The sequence below is a fragment of the Drosophila ananassae genome, chromosome 3R (genome assembly GCF_017639315.1).
Source record: "Drosophila ananassae strain 14024-0371.13 chromosome 3R, ASM1763931v2, whole genome shotgun sequence".
Lineage (NCBI taxonomy): Eukaryota > Metazoa > Arthropoda > Insecta > Diptera > Drosophilidae > Drosophila > Drosophila ananassae.
The window spans coordinates 7136015-7156442 of NC_057930.1; the positions used below are offsets into that span (position 1 = coordinate 7136015).

The 20428-nt window shown below is 40.9% G+C and overlaps 2 protein-coding genes across 3 annotated transcripts in view; both read right to left on the reverse strand.

The window, feature by feature from the left end:
* Positions 1-18190, reverse strand: part of LOC6503284 (accessory gland protein Acp36DE) — a 75015-nt gene extending 56825 nt beyond the window's left edge. For both annotated transcript variants that reach the window (XM_001967549.4, XM_014903624.3), the window contains exon 1: positions 17661-18190. In XM_001967549.4, the coding sequence (XP_001967585.2) occupies positions 17661-17669 (9 nt within the window). In that variant the 5' untranslated portion in view covers positions 17670-18190. The remainder of the gene's footprint in view (positions 1-17660) is intronic.
* Positions 18191-19595: 1405 nt separating this feature from the next.
* LOC6503283 (NADH dehydrogenase [ubiquinone] 1 subunit C2) lies at positions 19596-20222 on the reverse strand. The gene is made up of 3 exons (XM_001967550.4): positions 20013-20222; positions 19774-19917; positions 19596-19710 (listed from the first exon to the last, which is right to left on the reverse strand). The coding sequence occupies exons 1-3, from the start codon at positions 20167-20169 to the stop codon at positions 19661-19663; spliced, it is 351 nt and encodes a 116-aa protein (XP_001967586.1). The 5' UTR covers positions 20170-20222; the 3' UTR covers positions 19596-19660.
* Positions 20223-20428: the final 206 nt, after the last annotated feature.

Genomic DNA, 20428 nt, shown 5'->3' on the forward strand with positions numbered 1-20428 from the left:
CTAATTGGAGTTTAATCAAATCACGCAAACCGGGGCGACTTTATGGCACCGTTGAGCTGTTTATGGCAGGACGAAGGGGGTTGAACGTGGTCCTGGCCATAATGAATTTATAGGATTGGGGGACGTATCGCGCAGCCAGCTAATTATGCACGTACTCGGGCAAGGGGATGGCGCGAAGTTCATGGCAAGCTACCTTGGGTGGAACTTTGTGGTGCATATTAGATAAGTAATGCCTCATGGAAAGGGATTAAAGCAAAGCTCCAAGTTTCCATTATGGGATTAATTGTAATGCTCCCAGAAGGGAACAGTTCATGCATTTGACTCATAGAAATGACTCATAGAAAAATAGTTGTCTTCAACTATATAGTAGCATCATTGCACCCACTCCGGTTTGCGGTTCATCCAGTAATGTTCCATACCTGTCCTTGAAGACTGATGCAAGAATACAAATTATTTTTATTTTAAAAATCCATTTAAAAAAAGGCGTCCAACACTTTCAGCTCCAAAAGTCGTCTTAATGTGCTAAACGCTTGTCAAACCACCAACTTTGCCAACATTTAGGCAGACACGGAAAAGTTTCTTCATCTTTCGCTCTATTTGCAATCTTTTTGCCGCTACATGCTGCGCTCTAAACTCTGCTACATGCCACAATGTGAAATGCACTCGATGGCAGTTTGCACAGGCCCAACTTAATCGAAAATGCAATTTCAACAGACAGGCCAAACAAGCGCCGAAAGCCGCTTTCCCTGCCCGAATATTTGGGGATTCGAGGTTGGGAATTTTTACGGGCGGACCTGCCATGTGGATGCCACACCCGGATCCACTCGGTGCCCTTGAACTTTTTCGCGTGAAACTTTCGACGTGCCCCGTGCCCCAGAAGGGGCCCCACCCAGAAACCGATTGTTATCAAGTGCAGAATGCACAAAGTTTCCGCCGGAGGCGTGTGCGAATCGCGAACTGCTCGTTTCTCAGCCAACTCCGCCATATGTGGCCATAATTATTCGAATATGGCGCGATAGCAGTGGAGCGGAGAAGCAGTGGAGAGGGAGCAGCTGCTTCTGGGAAATTAAATGATATCGATAACTGCTCCGAGGGAATTTGCATAATAGCCTTTCACAGAGCAATGCAAACAGGACCTTGATGTCCTTGGGGCGTTCGTGTGCAGGAAAATGAAGCGAACAGCTCTGATTAGGCGGTGAGTTGATGGATGTTTCCCGGGAAACTATTACTATTTCTATACTAAAATTTTCTTTATTTCAGTTTGTTCCTTTTCCCAAGAAAAGCATAGAGGAAGGTTTCTCCTTCACTAGCAAATTGTACTTTTTTATCCTTTAAATAAGCTAAATCACTTTCACTACCCAATAGCAACAATAGCTATGGTATGGTATCTGTTCTTACCTTTTTTCCAAGATATTTCAGTTTTAAATTAAACTAAGTATTCAATTGAACTTTACATAAGGGTAATGGGCACAAGTTTCTTAGCAATTCACAAAATTATCTGTTTAATTTATTCTTCCAATCACTTTAATTTTATAGATTGAAAATTGTCTTTAAAATCAAAAGCTTTTTGTAAAACCGGGGAATCGGAACGCCAATGCATCCAATATTTGTGACAAATAAATATTCACCCTGACACCCGAGCCGGCAGTTGCAGGATGAAGAGACAAACACAAAAGGACACGCATCGATTGAAGTCCAAATAAATACTGTCACAACAAAGTTCAGAGGGAGCAGCCCAGCGAATACCCGTACAGCTGACGGCGGAAGCCAGCACAGAAGCAGGGAAAGCAGGCCACGGGGGTGGATAAACCTGCCACACCACCGCCACCACTGCCGCGGCACCACCAGTGCCAGCTGCAAGTGGGTTAAGCGCAAACGCATGTCCTTTGGCCACGACAAGGCAGCGGAAGAGCGGGCCGGAACTAAATAAAAATTTATCGATTTCCATGGTTGAAATATAATACACACACAGCCCGGCCAACCGCCCGAGCGCCCGACCGCCCCACCGCCATAAAAAGCTGATTTCTTCGCCGATATTGCATATTAATAGCTGCTATCGGTTGGGAGCGCATGAAATGCAAAAGCGCTTGTGTTTGTCTACAGCTTATGAATGCATAATTTGCATTACCCACTTGCGGCTGGAACCGACCCTGCCACCCATCAATCAATAGCGATGGCCGGGGCTATGAAAAGGCAAGTAAAGAAATGGAAAATAATGCTTAAATGGGCTAACATTGATTGAACAATTTCATCGATTCTCAATCGGCTGGAAGGAAAATATTCTGCATTGTCTGTGTTGATTTTTCATTTGATATTCATGTTAGATGGTAGAAAAGGCTGGGAATCAAGAAAACAAGAGGAGCATGAATATTTTCATAAACAAAATACAAGTGGTTGTTATATGGCCAGATTTCTTATTATAATCTAATTTCATCAGAAAATGTAGTGAAATTTTGCAAACAAGCTGTAGTCTTTATGTATATGGCAAAAATCAACACAGCTGGGTCCTCGATAAACAACAGCATCCGCACCCCAACAACACACCCAACACAGGACAGACCTCCATAGTTTGCGAACTTTTTCATTTATTTTATGGGAGCTGCTCTAATGACTTTTCAGCATCCAACCCGAACAGCTCAATTGACTTAAATCGCCTTGTTAGTGATTCCATTGGCTTTTTTGTTGGCTGTTGGGCGGTTGGGTGGCAGGGAGCTGGGAGCTGGGAGAGCAGGGACCTCCAACGTCATTTTCACAAGCCATTAGCTCGGATCCATCAGGAGCACTAAGCGGTTTATCTCCAGGGCAGCAGTATGCACAAAAACAGCACAACAAGGACAAGGATGAGAGTGGCAAACATTTGCAATTAGATGAGAGCGCCGCTCCAATACACTTTGCATACTTTGCGGAGAAATAAAAAATGGGCGGCACAAACGCCGAGAAGAAGAACTGCGCATCTGCAGGCCATTTTTCCGACATACTTTTACGCGCTGCGGCACAACTGGCGGTGTCAATAAATTTCCAAATGTCTGAGAATAACATTTTTAATATCTCCCCGGCAATGTGTGACACAAGCTGCGACTTGTTCTAGGCCATCACTTGTTGTTTATGATTTTTTCGCCCTTCCAGACGGCGGCAGCAGGCATGCGTAAAATTAAATCATTTTTACGGCCCTCTTCGCATCTCCCGCCAGTCGGCCGGACAATTAATGTCCAGTTTTATATATTGTATTCCACACTAGACACTGTCGGGCTCCATCCCGGGACTCGAGCCAGATTTATGTGCAGCTCGACTAGTTTCAAGTGGCGGCAGATAGGGCTGAGCACATGCTGGGTCCTCTCGCCGAAGGGACCAAAATGCTCTTCTTAAAGTTGCAAATCAGCATAGCCCAGCGACAAAAATTATTGCATTCTGCCCGGCTTTGATTAAAAACACCCTGGAGGAAACATCTGTAAGCCGAGCCCGAAGGTCGGAGGAAGGAGAACCTTAAGCGAGAAACTTCAACTGAAAGGCCCGCACACCTCCCCATTCCAACTTGTTTTGTGGAAACACGGCAAGGAGGACGAGAATGTTCTCAAGACGGGATTTTTACGATTCGTGTAAAGACATTCTCACTCCTAGTTTTACGATTTGAGAACGTCGTAATTAAGTTTGGGAACCTAAAGCTCTAATTAATGTGCACAATGAATATCGTCCTCGGATGTACATAAGCTGCTTAAAAATTACAAGACGTTAAGGATATGTCCTAAAGAGGATTGCAGTATTTTTATAATACTTAGGAATAAGAAGGATGTTGGATCTAAAGGATGGTACACATCCCCCAAAGATTCACTTCTAATGCACGTTTTTGGGCCAAATTGGCAAGATAGATAAACAAAACTACGTTCGGCCTGCAACAAGGATTCGGTAATAATTTATTACCCTGCTGGGAGTAAGCCAGACCTAGTAGGGAGCGTCCCAAGACGAAGTCATTTATCAAGTGAGCAACTCGAGCCAGACTTTCGGTATCTCTGTTGCAAGTGTTCCTCAATTTTCTTCCCTGAGTTGCCACGTCTGTTCCACGCCGCCGAATCGCAAATTTAAAATGTAAATCGGTTGGTGCAACAAAAACATGATGTTTCCATGCCCCCTGGAGGTCTATAGTGCATTCGTTTGAATTGCAGCTCTTCGAATCGAAATTCCATATGGCTTCGGCGCTTCCTTCTGCAGCTCCCAGCACTTCGTGCCTTCATTTTCGTCCCCAATCAATTTTGTAAATTACGTTTACAATTGATTTGAAAGCATGTTGCTTCCCTGCCCCACCCCTCCTGCCATTCACTCTGAATAAGATTAGAAATATTACCGGACTGCTGCCTCTGCGGCTGTCGGAGAGGTGCCACACGGCGTATGCGCAATTTGTTTTGGTCAGCAAAGGACGGTGCATTTTTGGGAGGGGTAGGGCCAGTAGGAGTTCTGGTTAATGGAATTGCTGCCATTTGAAAGAAACGTTTCCCAGTCGAGCGACACAGAAAACAAGGTCACCATTACATTTCGGCTGCGGCAGCTATAATTTATTTAAGAGAGGATCGACACAAATAAATCTATTTCATCAAGAAAGTCCATTAAAACGGGATTAGTGGGATCAATATATTTAATACAATCCCGCCCTTATAATGGGCCCAGAACCCTCCCTGGGCCCTCATGGCCCAGAACAGAAAACAAAAGAACTGCAAATTTTCTATGCAATCGCCAATAGCAATCGTTGCCAGTAATGAAGCTGATGTGCATTTTGTGGTTGTGTTTATTGTTATATTTGTTGTGTCATTCGGTCCAGTCCGAGGCAGTGTGTGTCATTATTCAGCTTTGCCTCTTTGCGGTTGTCTGAAATTGTCGTAATGCATTTACGCACACACATGTGGCTGAAATGCGGTTTTGTCGCTGGAAATGTTGGTAACAAGCTGTAAACAAGTCTGCAGCTTCCACCCGACTTTGTCAGTAAGGGCTCTCAAAAACTGTTTTAGTTTCGTATTAGCGATTGCTTTATAGCTATAAAGTGTTTGTTTTTGGGGGACAGTTTACAGTGTCAAGTGCATTCTTAAATTTACAAATGAGAATTTTCATTATTTTAGAGTTTTATGTTGAAAGAGGAATATGATTCCATTATATAATATTTTTAATACACAATATTAACTTCAATTCTTACACTATGGATATTAAATGGATCAAAATAACTTTAAGCGTTAAGGTATTTATTGATGGAGCTTTTCTCGCAAGGAGACCAATAGTGGGATTAGTCCTTGAAGGTTATAATTACAAATAAATAATGCCGTGCTAGAAGAACGTTTTGTCGTATTTTAAAAATAAAAAAATGATTAAATTGTGTAATTGATATGTCAATGCTTATATAAACTGCTTGAAAAAAAGCAAAAACCTTTGATTCGAAATAATTTGTTATAATTATAATATATAATTAACAATGCCTTAAACCAACTACTTTTACGCAAAGGGGGCATTACTTTGAGTGCACCTAACCCATTAATAAATTCCATTTACATAATCTTGTGGTTTCCCATGTATTATACATTACATTTAGCCTCTAAATAACCACTGATGAGTATTAGTTGCTACCGTTTCCCTACCCCTCAGCTGAATTTTTGGTGACTAAGCTCTGGCGTTATTAGCCATTTTCCCACACGTTACTCATACGCCGTGTGGCCACGCTTTCCCCAAGCTCCGAGTTGCACTCTCGTCGCATTTCACTCTACACTCGCCTTTTTGGGTTCCGTTCAGCACTCGTTAGCCTTGTCTAGTGCCAAAATAAAATGACAATGTTTTCCAAGCGCGCAGAACTCAAGCCGTAAATCACTTTTTCTCCTTTCCTCGCTGGCTGTGGTGTTGGTTGTTGGTGTTGTTTGTTGGTTGTTGGCTGATGGCAAAGGTAAACAATGTCACATAAGAGGCCGCATTTGTCTGTCAGCAGCCAGAAGGGTCTATGGCAGAGCTATGGGCAGATGCACGGGGGAAAAGGGAGCAAGATAGATGATCCGAATGCCTGGTAGCTATATCTACCCAAGTTGCCCCGAACTCTGACAGCTACATGCGCTGCACCACTGCAGAGTGACAAGCGAAGGGGGCGGGAAAAGAATTGCAGTGAGTTGCAAAATATATTTCTCTTTCCCAAAAAAATATGGCTCTCTCCCAGTATGTGTGCGTGTTGTGTGTCATTCTGACGTTTCGTTTTCGTTTCTGTCCGTGGCAGCCTGAGGGGGCGTAAGGGGCGGGGGATTTGGGTCAACTATCGACTGCCATTTGAGCCTTTCGAACTGTCGCCGGCAAAGGCAAGGGCTCAGCACCAGTGGCCCTCGACCAGAAAAAGTTGCGGAAAGTGTGACAGCCACTCATGGCAGATGGACATTGGCTCGGTCTCCGAAGTGCTCCGGAATTTGATTTCAATTTCCATATGATTTCAGTTTGCGCCTAACACTGGGGCGTGATTGCAGAAATGCAAATTAGGAAGAGTTCTTCTTCTCTTCAGCTTTCTTCAGTCAATGGGGAATGACTTTTAACAATTTAAGACACTGCAATTGCAAGTCATTTCAAAAACTTCTTAGGATGTTTCTGGAACAAATAATGCATTTCGAGTTTAAGAAAAGCTTAAGTGTTTAAAGTTTTCCTTTAAAATAGTTTCCTAAGCTAGCCGAATTGTTCGAAATTGTTTATCAAAAGTTTTTATAATTTTAAAAACTAGTGCATTTGACAAGTAAAGTTTGTTCAGCGGTCGTTGCAAAAATACTAGTCATCTTTTTGTTTTTTCCTCTCCATCGATGTTTGTTTAACTTTGTAATTTGCACTCGACTGCAGGGAAAACACTAAATTCTAGTAAAAAATATTTTTGTTTCCTCCTCGTCTCCCAGTTTGCCGCATTGCCAATTCAGCTCGCATAGTTTTCACTTTGAACTTTGGCTTGGGAAAAGTTTTCTGCACTGCCGTTGAATCTGCCGCGTATATAAGATACAGAACTCGACGAGGGGGCCAGGGCGGAGGATGCACGTTTGACTTCTGACCTATGAAGGAGTTCGTAGATCAACCGCCGAAATAGCCAGCTACACTTAAGCGCCCTCCCTGCGCCCCTCGACACCATTAATTGCATCAAAATTTGCAAAATTCCGACCGGCAGTGAAGGAACAGTTTAATAAAGTTGATAATCCCGAGTTAGCGCTCTGATTTGGCATATGTCGGGTCTCATAAGTTGGCAAACAAATTTCCCTCAATTTTATCTGGGTTTTCTGCAGTTGCTACATTTTTAGCCCTTGGCATGAGCTCTGCACAGCCCTCTGAAGGTCGACCGGATGTGTATCTGTGCATGTGAGAGTACCCGAGCAGGATGCAGGACGTGCGCCCGCCCTAGTGCACGCTGGAGCGTAGATTTAAACACAAATAGACACACACTACTACCGTCCGAGCCAACAGTCAAACGCTTTGTAAACCTTTTATCCTTTTACCTTGCTTCGGTCTGCCTTTGTCTTTCCCCGCCCCCTCTTCCTTTGATCCTTTTCAATTATGCTGCCCGAATGAAGCGAGAGAACGGGCTCACAACGAGGACGAAGGTCGTGTAGTTGCTACATATTTAATGGACGCTTTAAAAAATGCTGTAGTGCGTCTGGAAGCAAGAGATTTCAGCTGGCTTTGCATTGAGAATGAGCTCTTTTCGTAACGAATTTGTAAAACAAATACATTTTTAATACAAATTCATCCAGGGAGCACTCTTTAAGATCGGAATTTGGTCGGGAATATAAAATATACATTTATTCTCATAAGCTTTCCTTTTTATTTAATATTAAGTAGGATTTTTGAAACGTGACAGAAGACATAAAATAATTAACAGTCCTTAATAGCTACAGTAGGATGTCACTGCTACAAAATGATTGTATAAGTTGCGCCTTAATGGCTCAAGGACTTTTTGTAGAACCAAGTTGTGGTCCCAAAAAGCAGACATTTGAGCTGATGTCACCTTTTAATTATTTCGCAACTGTGCGGTAGAGTTGAGCGACCTCGAACTGTGCTATATTCTTTTTCTACATTACTCTCCCGGGGCAGTCCATTAAATGCACCCGAGTTGTGTCGCCACCTTAGGTGTTTTGAGCCGCCACCCACTCACACGCACATGCACACGCACACCACTCGTAAACAATTTATAAACATTTGTTGTCGCGGCCAACGGGTCGTATGAAATGTGATGCTACACGGAGGCGGAGCAAGAAGAAGAAGAGGCGGAAGAGCGGCAGAGCAGCAGAGCGCCACCTGGCGGGCAAGTCATTAAGTGAGCTTGTTTTTGTGCTGATTTTTCTAGCTGTTCCCCGGGAAGAGGCCGCAAAAGTGCTGGGTCGCCCATGCACACACACGTAATTATAATGAGCATTAAAACGGACGCCTGTGGCCTAAGCAAGAGTTTGTCTTCTGGTCTGACATGCTCCCTTAATACCATTCTGCTGGCCCCCATCACCCTGGCAGAGTGCTTTATGGCGCAACTGGTGATAAGTGTTGCCAGGTTATTGCGTTATAGTCAAGTCGGAATTCCTGGCGAAACTTATAAAATGTCGGTCCGAGACAATCTCGACTCCCAGTGGCAATATGGGCATTTTGTTTCTTCCACCGTTGCTTGGCGTTTAAAACAATGTCCTTAAACAGTGTAGTTTGGGGGTAGATCTGAAAGAGAAAACCCTATTGAGTTTCCATACCCTCCAGACCTCTGAAAATGCCCAAGTCATAATTCCCTTCTCATTTTAGCAATTATAATACGATCTGATGTAATTAAGGTTAGTACCTCCATCAAAACAATCCCCCTATTTGGGGTGAAAGGACCGAACCTTCGACTGGACCGAGAATTTTCATTATTTGAGGCAAATGAGAGTTCGCAACCTCGGCAGAGGCACATGAACACCACACACCCACCGCAATTATATGCGACTTGGAGGTGCTTCCCCGCCTTCCGCTACCCTTCTCCCGGACGGGTATTTCCGTAATTTCAGACGCTTTCGTCTTTTATTTGCGCCTCTTGCTTGCCCATATTTTACGTCGGCATCGCGTGTTCAGTTTCCACCAGTTCAGTTTTGGTTGCTGCTGTGGTGGTTGCCCCTCTTTTGTTGTTGCCGTTGTGGTTTCCACAGCACTCATTGTTTGTGGGGCTGTTGCTGTTGTAGGAGCTGTACGCTCGTTACAAACATGGGAGTTAAATTGGGTTAGTAAGTTCTGTTTCTATTGTTTTCCCCGCTGACTGCTTTGTTTTTCCTATTTCGCTATCCTCTTTCGCTTTTAGCCTTTCTCCCTTGGAAACGGAAGCAAAAAAATGTGCATTGAAAACAATTGGCTTTCAGCAAGTGCCGTTTTCATTTTTTCACTGCATACTTTCTGGCGAGGCTTTTCGGGACACTCTTTTGGAGTATTATGATTTATGGCGGCTTCGCTCGCGGAAGCTTTCAATTTGCATGAATTGGCAGAACACACGGGACTTGGAAAATAAAAGACAGGTTTTAATAGCCGGGTACGGGCTTTTAATATTCAGAAAACAATAGTTTTAATCACGCACTGATTCCATGATTCGCTTTCCCCAAAGTACACTTGGCCATTCTGCATTTTTTTTGCATTTTTAGATCAGGTGTAGGCCCAGCCGTGATACAAATTTTATCATACAATAACTGTAACGTAGTGTCGTCGACAAAATGAAGTCCTGTTTCATGTCGCTTACTCTACCTCAACATAGTCAAATTTTTCCTTTTTCCGGACAGATCTGTCCTGTTTTTAAAGCTTAATCCGGAAAAAAATGAAAATCATCCGCATACCTGCAATCTGTCGTTTTTTTAGATTTTTCAGCCGGAAATCTGTCCTTTTTTAAATCTAATATTAATTCTTCCAAAAGGAATAAATTCTTCCTATTTTAAATATATTTTCAATGATTTCTGAGATTAAAAGCAAAATAATTTACGAAAATATTCCAATATTCACCTTATAAATTGGGAATATATTGAAAATACTTTAAAATTTTGGTCAGAAGTGAAGATGTTTCGGGATTCTGCAGGCAACAACCCCTATGCGGACCTGGTGAATTTTGCTCTCAGCCTGCTTTCATTGCCATGGTTAAATGCTGAGGTAGCGAGAGTTTTTAGCCAAGTAAACTTCGTGAAAACCAAAATTAGGAACCGTTTAGAAGTAGATAGATTAAATGACATTTTTGCAATCAGGTCATAATTAAAACTTGCCTAAACTGAATAAGTATCATATTGGAGCCAATTGGCTTTATGGCTACTTATGTGGACGGCAATAATGACAAAAGAAAAATAATCAAAGATGTCTTAAAACTATTATCTTAATATTAAAAAATAAAATTACTGCAAACAAACTTTTCGTCCTTTTTTCTAAATCACTGGTTAAATCGTCCAGGTTGGTAAATGCAACCTGGTGCTTTTTGAATCTATACTTAAAATTAAACCAGGTTTATTCGATTTGTCGCTTCACCTTAGGGCATATAATTTACCCCTGGTATGAATTTGCAAAAAAGGCAATTACCAACAGAAACGATTCAATTTTATTAAAAAATTCGTATGTCAAAACAAATTTTGTTTACAAAACTGGATGTTAACGGACTAACAATCAAACTAAATTAGAGACTATTTTAGATATATTGTATTATCGCCCCCGCATAGCCGCAAAGTTTGTTTATTTCATGAATGACTTTGAATGCTAGAAATATACATTTAATCGATTTAATACATTTATGAAACTTATAAGTTTTAATGTATCATATTCCCTTAAATACTGAATGCCAGTAGACAGCCAATAACGTCAGTTAATTGCTTTGAGCCCTTGTCTTCTGGCAATAGGCAACCACCGAGAAGGGGAAATCATTTGGCCACATTGCGAGGACCCAGGACCACCCCGATGATATGTGGCAAAGCTGATTTGAAACAAATTAACCGCACATGACAGGAGTGGGCGGGGAGCAGACATTCCGAGGGATTTGAGTGCATCGCGTGGTTACCTGGCAATTTTCCAGTGCGGGCACCAAATCGAAATGCGATTCCTCTATCCGTGTGGCGTGTATCTGTATCTGTTCCTATATCCGTGTGAACGAAAGCCCACTCACTCTCCATCGCCTCGAAACCCTTCTTACTTTTCAGTTGGGAAGCTTATTCCCGAACAGATATGTACACTGAGAATAAATTTCAGTTTTTCAGGCCCGTTAGGAAAAATATATTTCATTAATATATTTCATTTTTTTCAGATTACTAAGTTTTGTTAGGTTTTTTAAAAACTATCAATACGAGAAGGTACTTTTCCAGTGTATCAGTGTCCTCCTGCCTTGGTCCCGATGGCAGGCGCTTAATTTTCAATTACAAACCCATAACGTGTGAGAAACGGACTAGTCTCCGGCCACCATACCACCCAAACCCTCCCAGCCTTGGAGTAATGCCATCATGTGGTCAGTTGGCACCACCAACACACACACAACACTCGGACTCTACACCTTTCCGCACCTGCTTTTTTATTTAGTTTAGCGCACATCAAATCAAATATGTACTTGGATGTGTAAGTCAGGATAAGGATGAGCTGGCTAAAATTTTATAGTGGCAAGGCTTAAAATGAGTTCGACGAAAGGCTGAAATGGTCGGATTAAGCAAAGTGGTCACCATTTTTGATTAGTTTTTTAAAATATATAAAACCGGCTGATAATGCTGTATAATTATACAGTGATTTGGTGAAATGTCCAACGCAAACCACCGAAAAATAGTCTCCCCGAAACAGAATTCCAAGTGGCTTAGCCTACACAAAAGCTTTTCATTGCATAATCAAAAATCTCTTCTTAGTTTTTTTAATTCATTTATAATAATTAATTGTGCAAATATGGACTAAACTGCAATCCAATATGATAAATATGCATTTTAAATTCATTGAATACATTTATTGTAAAACTTTCACTCCGAATTCCGATTCGGAAAATCCGATTCAAAACCTGAAAGTAAAAGTATATAAAAAGCACGTTACTTCACTATGGATGAACAAAAATTTACATTTTACAAATCAATTCCACTGAATATACTATTCTTTTAATGCAGTTTAATCACAAATAGAACACTCCTTATAGATCAAAGGAACCTTAGTATAAAAGTGAAGTTTCATTATTGATTTCAGCATAAACACTGCCAGAATTGTAGGTGTTTTTGGACAGGTTATAACAGGTATATATCAGGCAAGCCATATGGGCTTATTTTACCCAAGTACACTGAGAGATTTTGAAAAATTTTATAGACCAATTTACACATAGAAAAAAAAATATAGACAATTTTAAAGGAGTTCCGACTTGATTCTGCATTAATCTATCTTTTTGAAAAGTTTGCTAAATTAAAAATAACAATTTTATAAAAGGGGTGCAATGGGAGGAAGAGGAATAGGAAGAGGAGAATACCGGGTATCATATCGTCGAAAACTCAACCGATTATTTTTGATTATTTTTTTGTTCGCCCGCAACGCTTCGTAGGGACAAGTCTCTCTAATCTGTTCGAACGCGCACACCTTTACGGAAATTTTCCGCACCACTCCTGCGTTTTCAATGTGAAATTCAATTATTATCGGTGGCTTTCATGTTCAGCGCACAGAGTAAAAAATACAACCAGCAAGAAGAACGCTTTTTATTATCAATCTGCAAAAAGGCGAGCGCACTCCCGGGCAGAGGGTTGGGTTTGTTTCCATTCTCTCACTTTTATGGCATACCTTGGCGCTGTTTTCATTCCGTTCCATTTATTGAATACTTTTAATGGAATTTCCAGCGCGGCTTATTGCACTTTTAGTGCCGCAGGAACTACAATTAATTCGAATTGGCGCCATAATTTGCGTATGCGCGTGTTAATATTCAATTGGAACGCAAATGATTTGACCATTCAATTTGCCCCTAGCCCTGTGTTTGTGCAATCAAGTTCTTTAATAAATTTGCATAGTCTAAAAAAGGGGAGGTTGTTGAATTTATTGCAGCCATTGGTATCTGGTATCCACTGGCCGTTCCTCAGGCTGTCGGAAGACATTTTCCAAGACGCAAGTCAAGCAACAAAACACTGGACTTGGCAGGAAATCGCAACTCTGCACTAAAAACAAGCACAGGAAAGAAATTGTAAAATCCAACGAATGGGAAGCAAAAAGGCTAGCAAATTTATGAACCCTACGGTTTTACAGAAATTGTTTTTAAGTTGTCCGATCTATTCGACTTCAATACACCCTAGAAAGCAAGACATGAAAGATTTTCTTCAAAAATCTTTATTTTTAAAGCCAATTTTCGACCATCTTCCAACTATCCCATTGGAGTGAAGTTGTTTCTGGAATCGACAGAGCTCTTCTTCGAGGCTTTAGGGTAGCTGGCTGAGCTTATCTATTCCGGACTGCACTTGCCCAATGCTAATATGCCATTTGTCAGGCCATTTAATGGTCTCCGGGTCGCAAAGGACATGACTGCCAGTCTGGGGTCAGCCCCAATGTTGTTTCAGGCGCTTCGCTGCGCCCCTTTTTATTTATGCAGCGAGTTGCTGTCCACCCCCAGGAAACCCGCCAAGGGGGCAAGTGGCTGGTTTTTGTGCAACTTAATTAAATTAGTGGCAGCATGGAAGTGGAGCTAAAAACCAGCTGGAAGGCACAACGCCGCATTAGACAATTGGCTGCCAGAAACCCCAAAAAGTGGACCACATTTATCAAGTGTCTGTTGTTTTCGAGCTTACTTTTTATTTATTTAGGCGCTTGTCCATCAAAACACTATCCAGTCACCTTGAACCCGCGGGCCCAAATGATTAAATGAAAATTTGTCAGGAGCAGCTGCTGGCACGGCTCCTGCAGACTGCTAGGCAAACACTATTAATTTCGGCCCAACAATGGACGGATAAAGGACATACACGTCCTCCCGTCGTCTCTTGCCCCTCCCTGATGTCCGTCCTTTATCGAAAAAGCCGCACATGTGCGGAGCTTTCGCCCAAAATCCCGCCAAAATTTAAGCCAGTTTGACATTTTGACAAGTGCTACACTGAGAAAAAAGCTTCGAGTCATTGTCCAAAATTTTATATATTTATGCTAAATACTATGGCAGGGTATTTGACGACGTTTTTTGATGTGTAGCCAGAGAAAGCCAGAATGTGTAGAAGATGCATGGAGCCCCGGCAGGATCGAAGGATACGACACTGCGGCAGTCCCGTAACATGTATCCATGACTATGTGTGCATTTTGTGTGCATTGTCGTGTCGTGGCCATGAATATTTAATGAAATTAGCTTGAGAATCTTACGAAATTTCGCCGCGTTCTCTGCCACACGTTTGTGCAACCGACCCACGTGTTTGCACTGGCATCTCAAACAGAGAGAGCGCAGAAAAGGAACGGAGAAGGGGGCAAGTTCATGCAAAGCCCACAAATATGCAAGGATAATGACGCTATTTATGTGCCATCGCAGAAGTGGGTGAAGTGTTTCCAGAGTCTAGCGCTTCTAAGACACTTGCCACGGCGGTGGACCACCCACCTTCCCCTCAAAGCGCGCTTTACGACACATGCAGATATAAAAACTTAATTAGGCCGCCGCTGCAACGATTTTTCATCTACAACCAACTTTTCCCATTCATCAACTTTTCTAATTAAGAAGAAATGCTTGCGATGGCAGATACGAACGAAGGGCCTTTTGATTCAATAATTTCCCAATGAAAAGCATATCGTTGACAATTAATGGGATTTAATTAACATTTTTGCAGATTACATAGTATCCGTGATTAAACCAACACGGCTTCTGAAACAATAACCATTAATGATGTTTTATTAATTCAAATTTTAATTTCGCGTAACAAGCAAATAAACCGAAAGCCAATAATGTAGCAAATAAGCGTTCGATAGGATGCGTTATCATTTTGGTCCATGGAACCAAAAGCCGTCATAAATAATCGGGGAAATGGGAGATGGGGCAGAATGGCTCGAAGCCCTTCGGGGGGGCATGCAACTGGCTGCGCGTTAAGTCAATACAGAAAATTCCGCCGCTGCCAGCATAAATCAAAAAACGCAGTGTGCAGCAGATCTCCTGGGGCAGGAGGAGGTCTGCGAATAAGCTCTCCATATTGAAGCATATGCTGCAAGCTGAAACTATCCAATTGCAATGCGATGACTCCCAACGCGGAAGCCATTTCCAAGGAATAGCTGGTATAAGCTAGCAGGACGTGAAGGTCCTTTACTTGGATATTTGTCACATATTGCTATATTTTTCCTGGGAAATAATTTTAAAGAATATGTAGCCATTTTAAAGTCTATAGTATCGCAAGGAACTAATAAAATTAGTATTTTTTAGAGCTTGGTTAGATATTTCAATCGATTTTGATACATAAAACTTAACCCATTCATATTTTTTTCTAACATTTTTTTTTAATTGGCTTATTGCTTTTAGGGAGTATACAAAAAGATTTAAATTAATTTCTCATGAACATGATGCATCTCCATAGTAGATGAAAAAAATAAAATTAAATTTTTTGACTTTTTTAGAAATATGGTTCGGTTTGAGCAATCTACAGACCCCTGAATGCCGAGGACCACATACCCATAAAATGACTCGAACTTATTGTTAGTTTCGTCCCGATATCCTTGCACTTTCAGCCTGCTCGGCAGCCTGCGGTTGAGCCTGCTGTTGCATACATGAAAAAAAGTCCCCAAGAGGGCCCCAAAAGTCGACAATTGTATGAAAAGAATATAATAATAGAATAGGCTGCACATAATGATAAAGAGGCCATGGCAAGACGACAAACGGAAAAGTGGCAGAAGCGACCGCCAGGACGCAGGACGAACTCAGAACACGATTATGGGCATGTCGCGGAAAAAGCGAAACAACAAAAGTGCCAGCGCCACCGAAAACATTCTACCCTGTAAATATTTGCGGAGGATGTTGGCTTAACGCAAATATTTATATTTTAAAATGAAAAACTTAAGAAATGACTAGAAGTTTAGGATCTTTTGGTAAAGTACTACGAGCATGGTGTGACTTGGGGGCCAATTCAAATATAATAATTTAAATATAGGATATCAGATGGCTTTAATGCCGCCCTGGAATGTATTCGCAAATTGATTTTTCCTTTTTAGACAGGCACTCAAGGACAGAGGACAAACTACCGCGCCCTGGGGAGCCCCATCTCGGGTCCTCAGTCCTTAGAAAGGAATAACAATGCTGCTTAAAACCAAAACCAGATACGCCCCAGCGTCTCGAGAACCTCAATTCCCAACTACTTGGTTGTGCATGCGAGTTTCTAAACCGAAAGACTTAAAGACCGCATCTGGCGCGCAAATCAACATTTCATAGAAAATACTTGGAGCAAGGGACCAACTTTAAGATAAAGGAAAACAATATTTTGTCGAGCGACAAGTGGCGAGTAATTTATCAAAAGTAAAACAAACAAGTCACGGGCTTCAAGCCAGGTTCCTTGAGACGACACGCGACTGTTCGAGCCTTCCTGCCGGTCCACCCCCGAATCCCACACGGTGTGGAGCCATAAAAAATGTATTACCAAATTCGGAAGAGCTGCACATATCGACGGAATGCCGCGAGCTGGAACCCCACGAAAAATGTGGCCCATTTTTCCCACAGACTGTCTTTTTCAGTGAAAAATTGCTTCAGCTTTTCCCCGTTCCTGCAAACTTATCCGGACCTTCAATCGGTTGATTGGGATTGAGGGCACCTTGGGTTTTTACGGCCAAACATCGTAATAGCGTGCAGATTGGGCAATAAGCGCGATTCGCCCTCTCCTCCAAGGCGGGCCTGGGGCTGATGGGAGGTACTTGAGAAATTTCCTCATTAGTTTGATGGACAGGGTATAAAAATGTAAGGCCACCACTGTTCTGAGACTTTAAATACATGTTTCTTGAAGCCCTTCTTATTGGAACAGATAGAACAGAAAGAGGTTTTATAAACAATGTTTTTGTGGACTTAATAAAGACCTAGATAACAGTAGAGTACGCAACTTTGAAGAAGTAAAGCGGCTTAGATCAGATAGATAGTACACATAATAATAATAAAAACTCCCAGTTTATTTTTTGGAGAAGAAGAGTTAAAGCTATGCTCAAATTTCCACTGTGTACATAAATAGATGTACTGACATCTAATGTAGTGTAGTATTGAAACAGATTTTTACTAAAAAATGACCAAAAAAATGTACAGTGACTGAAGAATACCGCATTTATGGAACCAACCACTCCAATCCCTGAAGTATGATCCCCCAAGTTCCCTTTTTCTAACTCGGGAGGAGTGTACCGTTTGAAGAAACAACTTTTACGACTGTGCCGACTTTTTGATCCGCTCCGTCCGATTCCCGTTCAATTTTACACTTCATAAAGTGCCGGGCGAATCGATTCCTGCCACAATCCAAGGAAATCAATGCGAAACCCCAGCCAAACATGCATAATTTATACAAACAAGTGAAAAGCAACCCCAGAGCACCGAGCTCCACCCACGACAGCCACCCACCCACACATTGGCCATAAAATAAAAACCAAATTGACAAACATTTGCCAAAGGAAGGTCCTGGAACGAGAAAATAGGGACAGCCGAGTAACCACAGCCGAGGAAACGTCTTGTGTCCGCCCATTAATAATTAATTTTGTAATAAAATTAAGAGCTCTGAGCTCAGTAGCTTTACCTTTGCCATAATCGGGGCTCTTGCTTCTGCTGCAGGCTGATAAGAAAATTCCCAGGTGAAAAGCCGTCGGCCCTTTGACTTGGATGCGATTTTGTTTTACATAAATAACTACCACAAAAACATACAGCAACAGCTCTGCTTTGAAATTAATAAACGGCTATTCGCTAGCTCTGGTCGACTATTAGTCTATTTTATTTTTGTTGCTAATCTCAGGTTATTTTACTTCGATACTTGTCAGTTGTAACGGTAACTGCGTCAGACAGACACACACACAAGCACAAATAACGCACAGCTTAAAATAAACCAAATGTAGAACGAATTGACGTTAATTTTTTTTTTTTTTTTTTCTTCTTATCCTTTTTAAATTTTGTATTTTTTTTTGAATATATTTAAATGATCCTGTTTTATATATATTCAATGATTTTCCAGCCGGGAAACGCGCGCGTTGCCTTGCTCTCGAAAATTTTGTAACGACTTGGGGACTTGGGCTCCCCGAGTTGGGGTCTCGGCTGCAGTGATGCCAACTTAGTTATTTTCCCTTTAAATTTTGCTGTTCTTAAGAGTCACTTGGGATGACTCATCTCTAACAGCTACTGCTTGAGATGTACCGAAAAAGTGTACTCTTAATCTTCATAAAAAATAGCAAAATATTGATATATTGATAAATAATCTTTGTTTATAAATGAATAAGATTTAAAACAAAGCTTTAAAATTTAACATAAGCCTCTATTGCATATTGTAATTGAAATATATATACAAATATTTATACATTTAGTTTCTAAAAAAAACTATTCATTAAGAGATATTGAATTTTTGGAATTTTACAAATTAAGAACACTATATTTTGAAAATAGCTTTGATGTAGCTGTCTTTTTCAGCTATAACTAAACACCGATAGTTGGCAGCACAGTTCCAGTTTTGTACCGTTGGACCTGCACTGCTGAAATGTCGTACCCTAACGGTTTTTGGTTACCCTTAGCTGGTCACACTTAAAGGTTCATTCTAGTGAAACATTTTTTAAAAATCCACTCTGTCTTAATTTAAAATTTAAATATTTTCTGAGGCCTTATATAAACCTTCTAGCTTTTAAAAATCTAAGTTTGTTCCCAAATGAAAACGTCCAGCTTTTGTGAAAGCAATCTTTGCTCAGTAGATATATTGAATTAAATTAAAACCATGCTACGTTTGTTTAAGCTAACTTTGGTTTATTTAATTTATCTTAAAAATGATAGCTCTAAATAGGAATTTAGCTTTATTTTGTACATTGTAAATTCTTTTTCATGTCCAAGCAATAGAAAAAAATTTTTATTTTAATAAAAACAAGAAAGGAAAGCAATCTTCGGGTGGAGCCGAGGTTGATATACCATCAGCAGAAATACCAGTAGCAGATTATATTATTATATATTATATTATAATATTATATTGTGCCATTTACGATCGTTCAGTTACATGTCAGCTATTGGATATAGTCGGCCGATCCATATGAAAATTGGCCAAATTTGCCTATGCCAATTCTGAGCCGTTCCCGGCCATCTCGAATTATAAACTGCCTGCAAATAAAAAAAGATGTGTGCAGTTTCAAGTCTATAGCTTTAAAACTGAGAGACTATTTTGTGTAGAAACAGACAGACATGCTTATATCGTCGAGGGGGTGATCCTGATTAAGATACACTTTACTTTATATACTTTCTAGAGTCGGTGATGCCTTCTTCACTGCGTTGCACACTTTTGACCGAAATTATCGTTACCCTCTGCAAGGGTACAAAAAGACAACGACGAAGATATATTCTAATTGTCATTTTTTCATATTGTCAGGAAAGAAACAGGCAGGCAATATTCATTATACAAAACATTGATTGAAAACCCCAAAATTTGGAAATTTTACTGAAAATCGAATAGTGTTTTCAAAATAAATCCTTTTGCATATAAAATGAGTTACAATTAAAGCTGTTTTATTAACTACTTCCACAATTTCTTTGATAACAACGAATCAAATCCAATTAACGGACAGGCACCCAGCTTTCCAGGACTTCTCCGTACTTCTTGCGATCTGAAATGTATTTAAATTTATAAATGTAATGGCTATAGAGGAGGCAGTGCCTCTCGTATTTACCCTTAACGGGAAAGTCGTCTGGATGCAATTCGATATAATGCCGGAGGACAGCATCGCGTTTGGCCAGGTATTCGTCCCTCTTCTTATCAAAATATACTCCAGCGGCAACGCCGATCGCTCCAAAGGCAATGTGCTTCTGAACTCCTGCAAAGCAATTAGTACACTATTAATTTTCATCAATTATATTAGACAAAAACAATGTTACGTCACATGGACAGATCCCGGAGGAGAAAACGCACCTGAAAACACGGGCCTGCGGAAGCCCCAGTTGACAAAAAGGGCCACGCCCACTCCGGCTAAGCCGCAAGCAAAAGGATTCCATATGGGGCCCAAGAAACTGGGCTGCCGATTGCCTTTATTGGACAACAACTCCAGCGGATCGTTCACAGCACTCATGTTGATAGAAAAAACAATAGAGGTGGACAGCTGGGCTAGAGATGACCATGGATATTCACGGCGTACGAGCCGACGATATTTTTGTTATCGATATTAAAATCAGCGGAAAAAAGCTGAGCTATTAGATTTTATGTTTTTCAGCTCGATATTAAAATTTCTTTTTCAACAAATTTTTAATTTCTTTATTTTTTTGTTCATCGTGTTTTTGTCAGAGAAAAATGGGGCTAAAAAAATTAAAAAGAAAAAAAGAATATAAATT

Coding starts and splice junctions, on each gene's coding strand:
- LOC6503283 (XM_001967550.4), bottom strand. CDS start 20,169: ATGAGTGCTGTGAACGATCCGCTGGAGTTGTTGTCCAATAAAGGCAAT. Junction 19,918..20,012: donor CCGCAGGCCCGTGTTTTCAG/GTGCGTTTTCTC, acceptor ATTGCTTTGCAG/GAGTTCAGAAGCACATTGCC. Junction 19,711..19,773: donor AGACGACTTTCCCGTTAAGG/GTAAATACGAGA, acceptor AATACATTTCAG/ATCGCAAGAAGTACGGAGAA.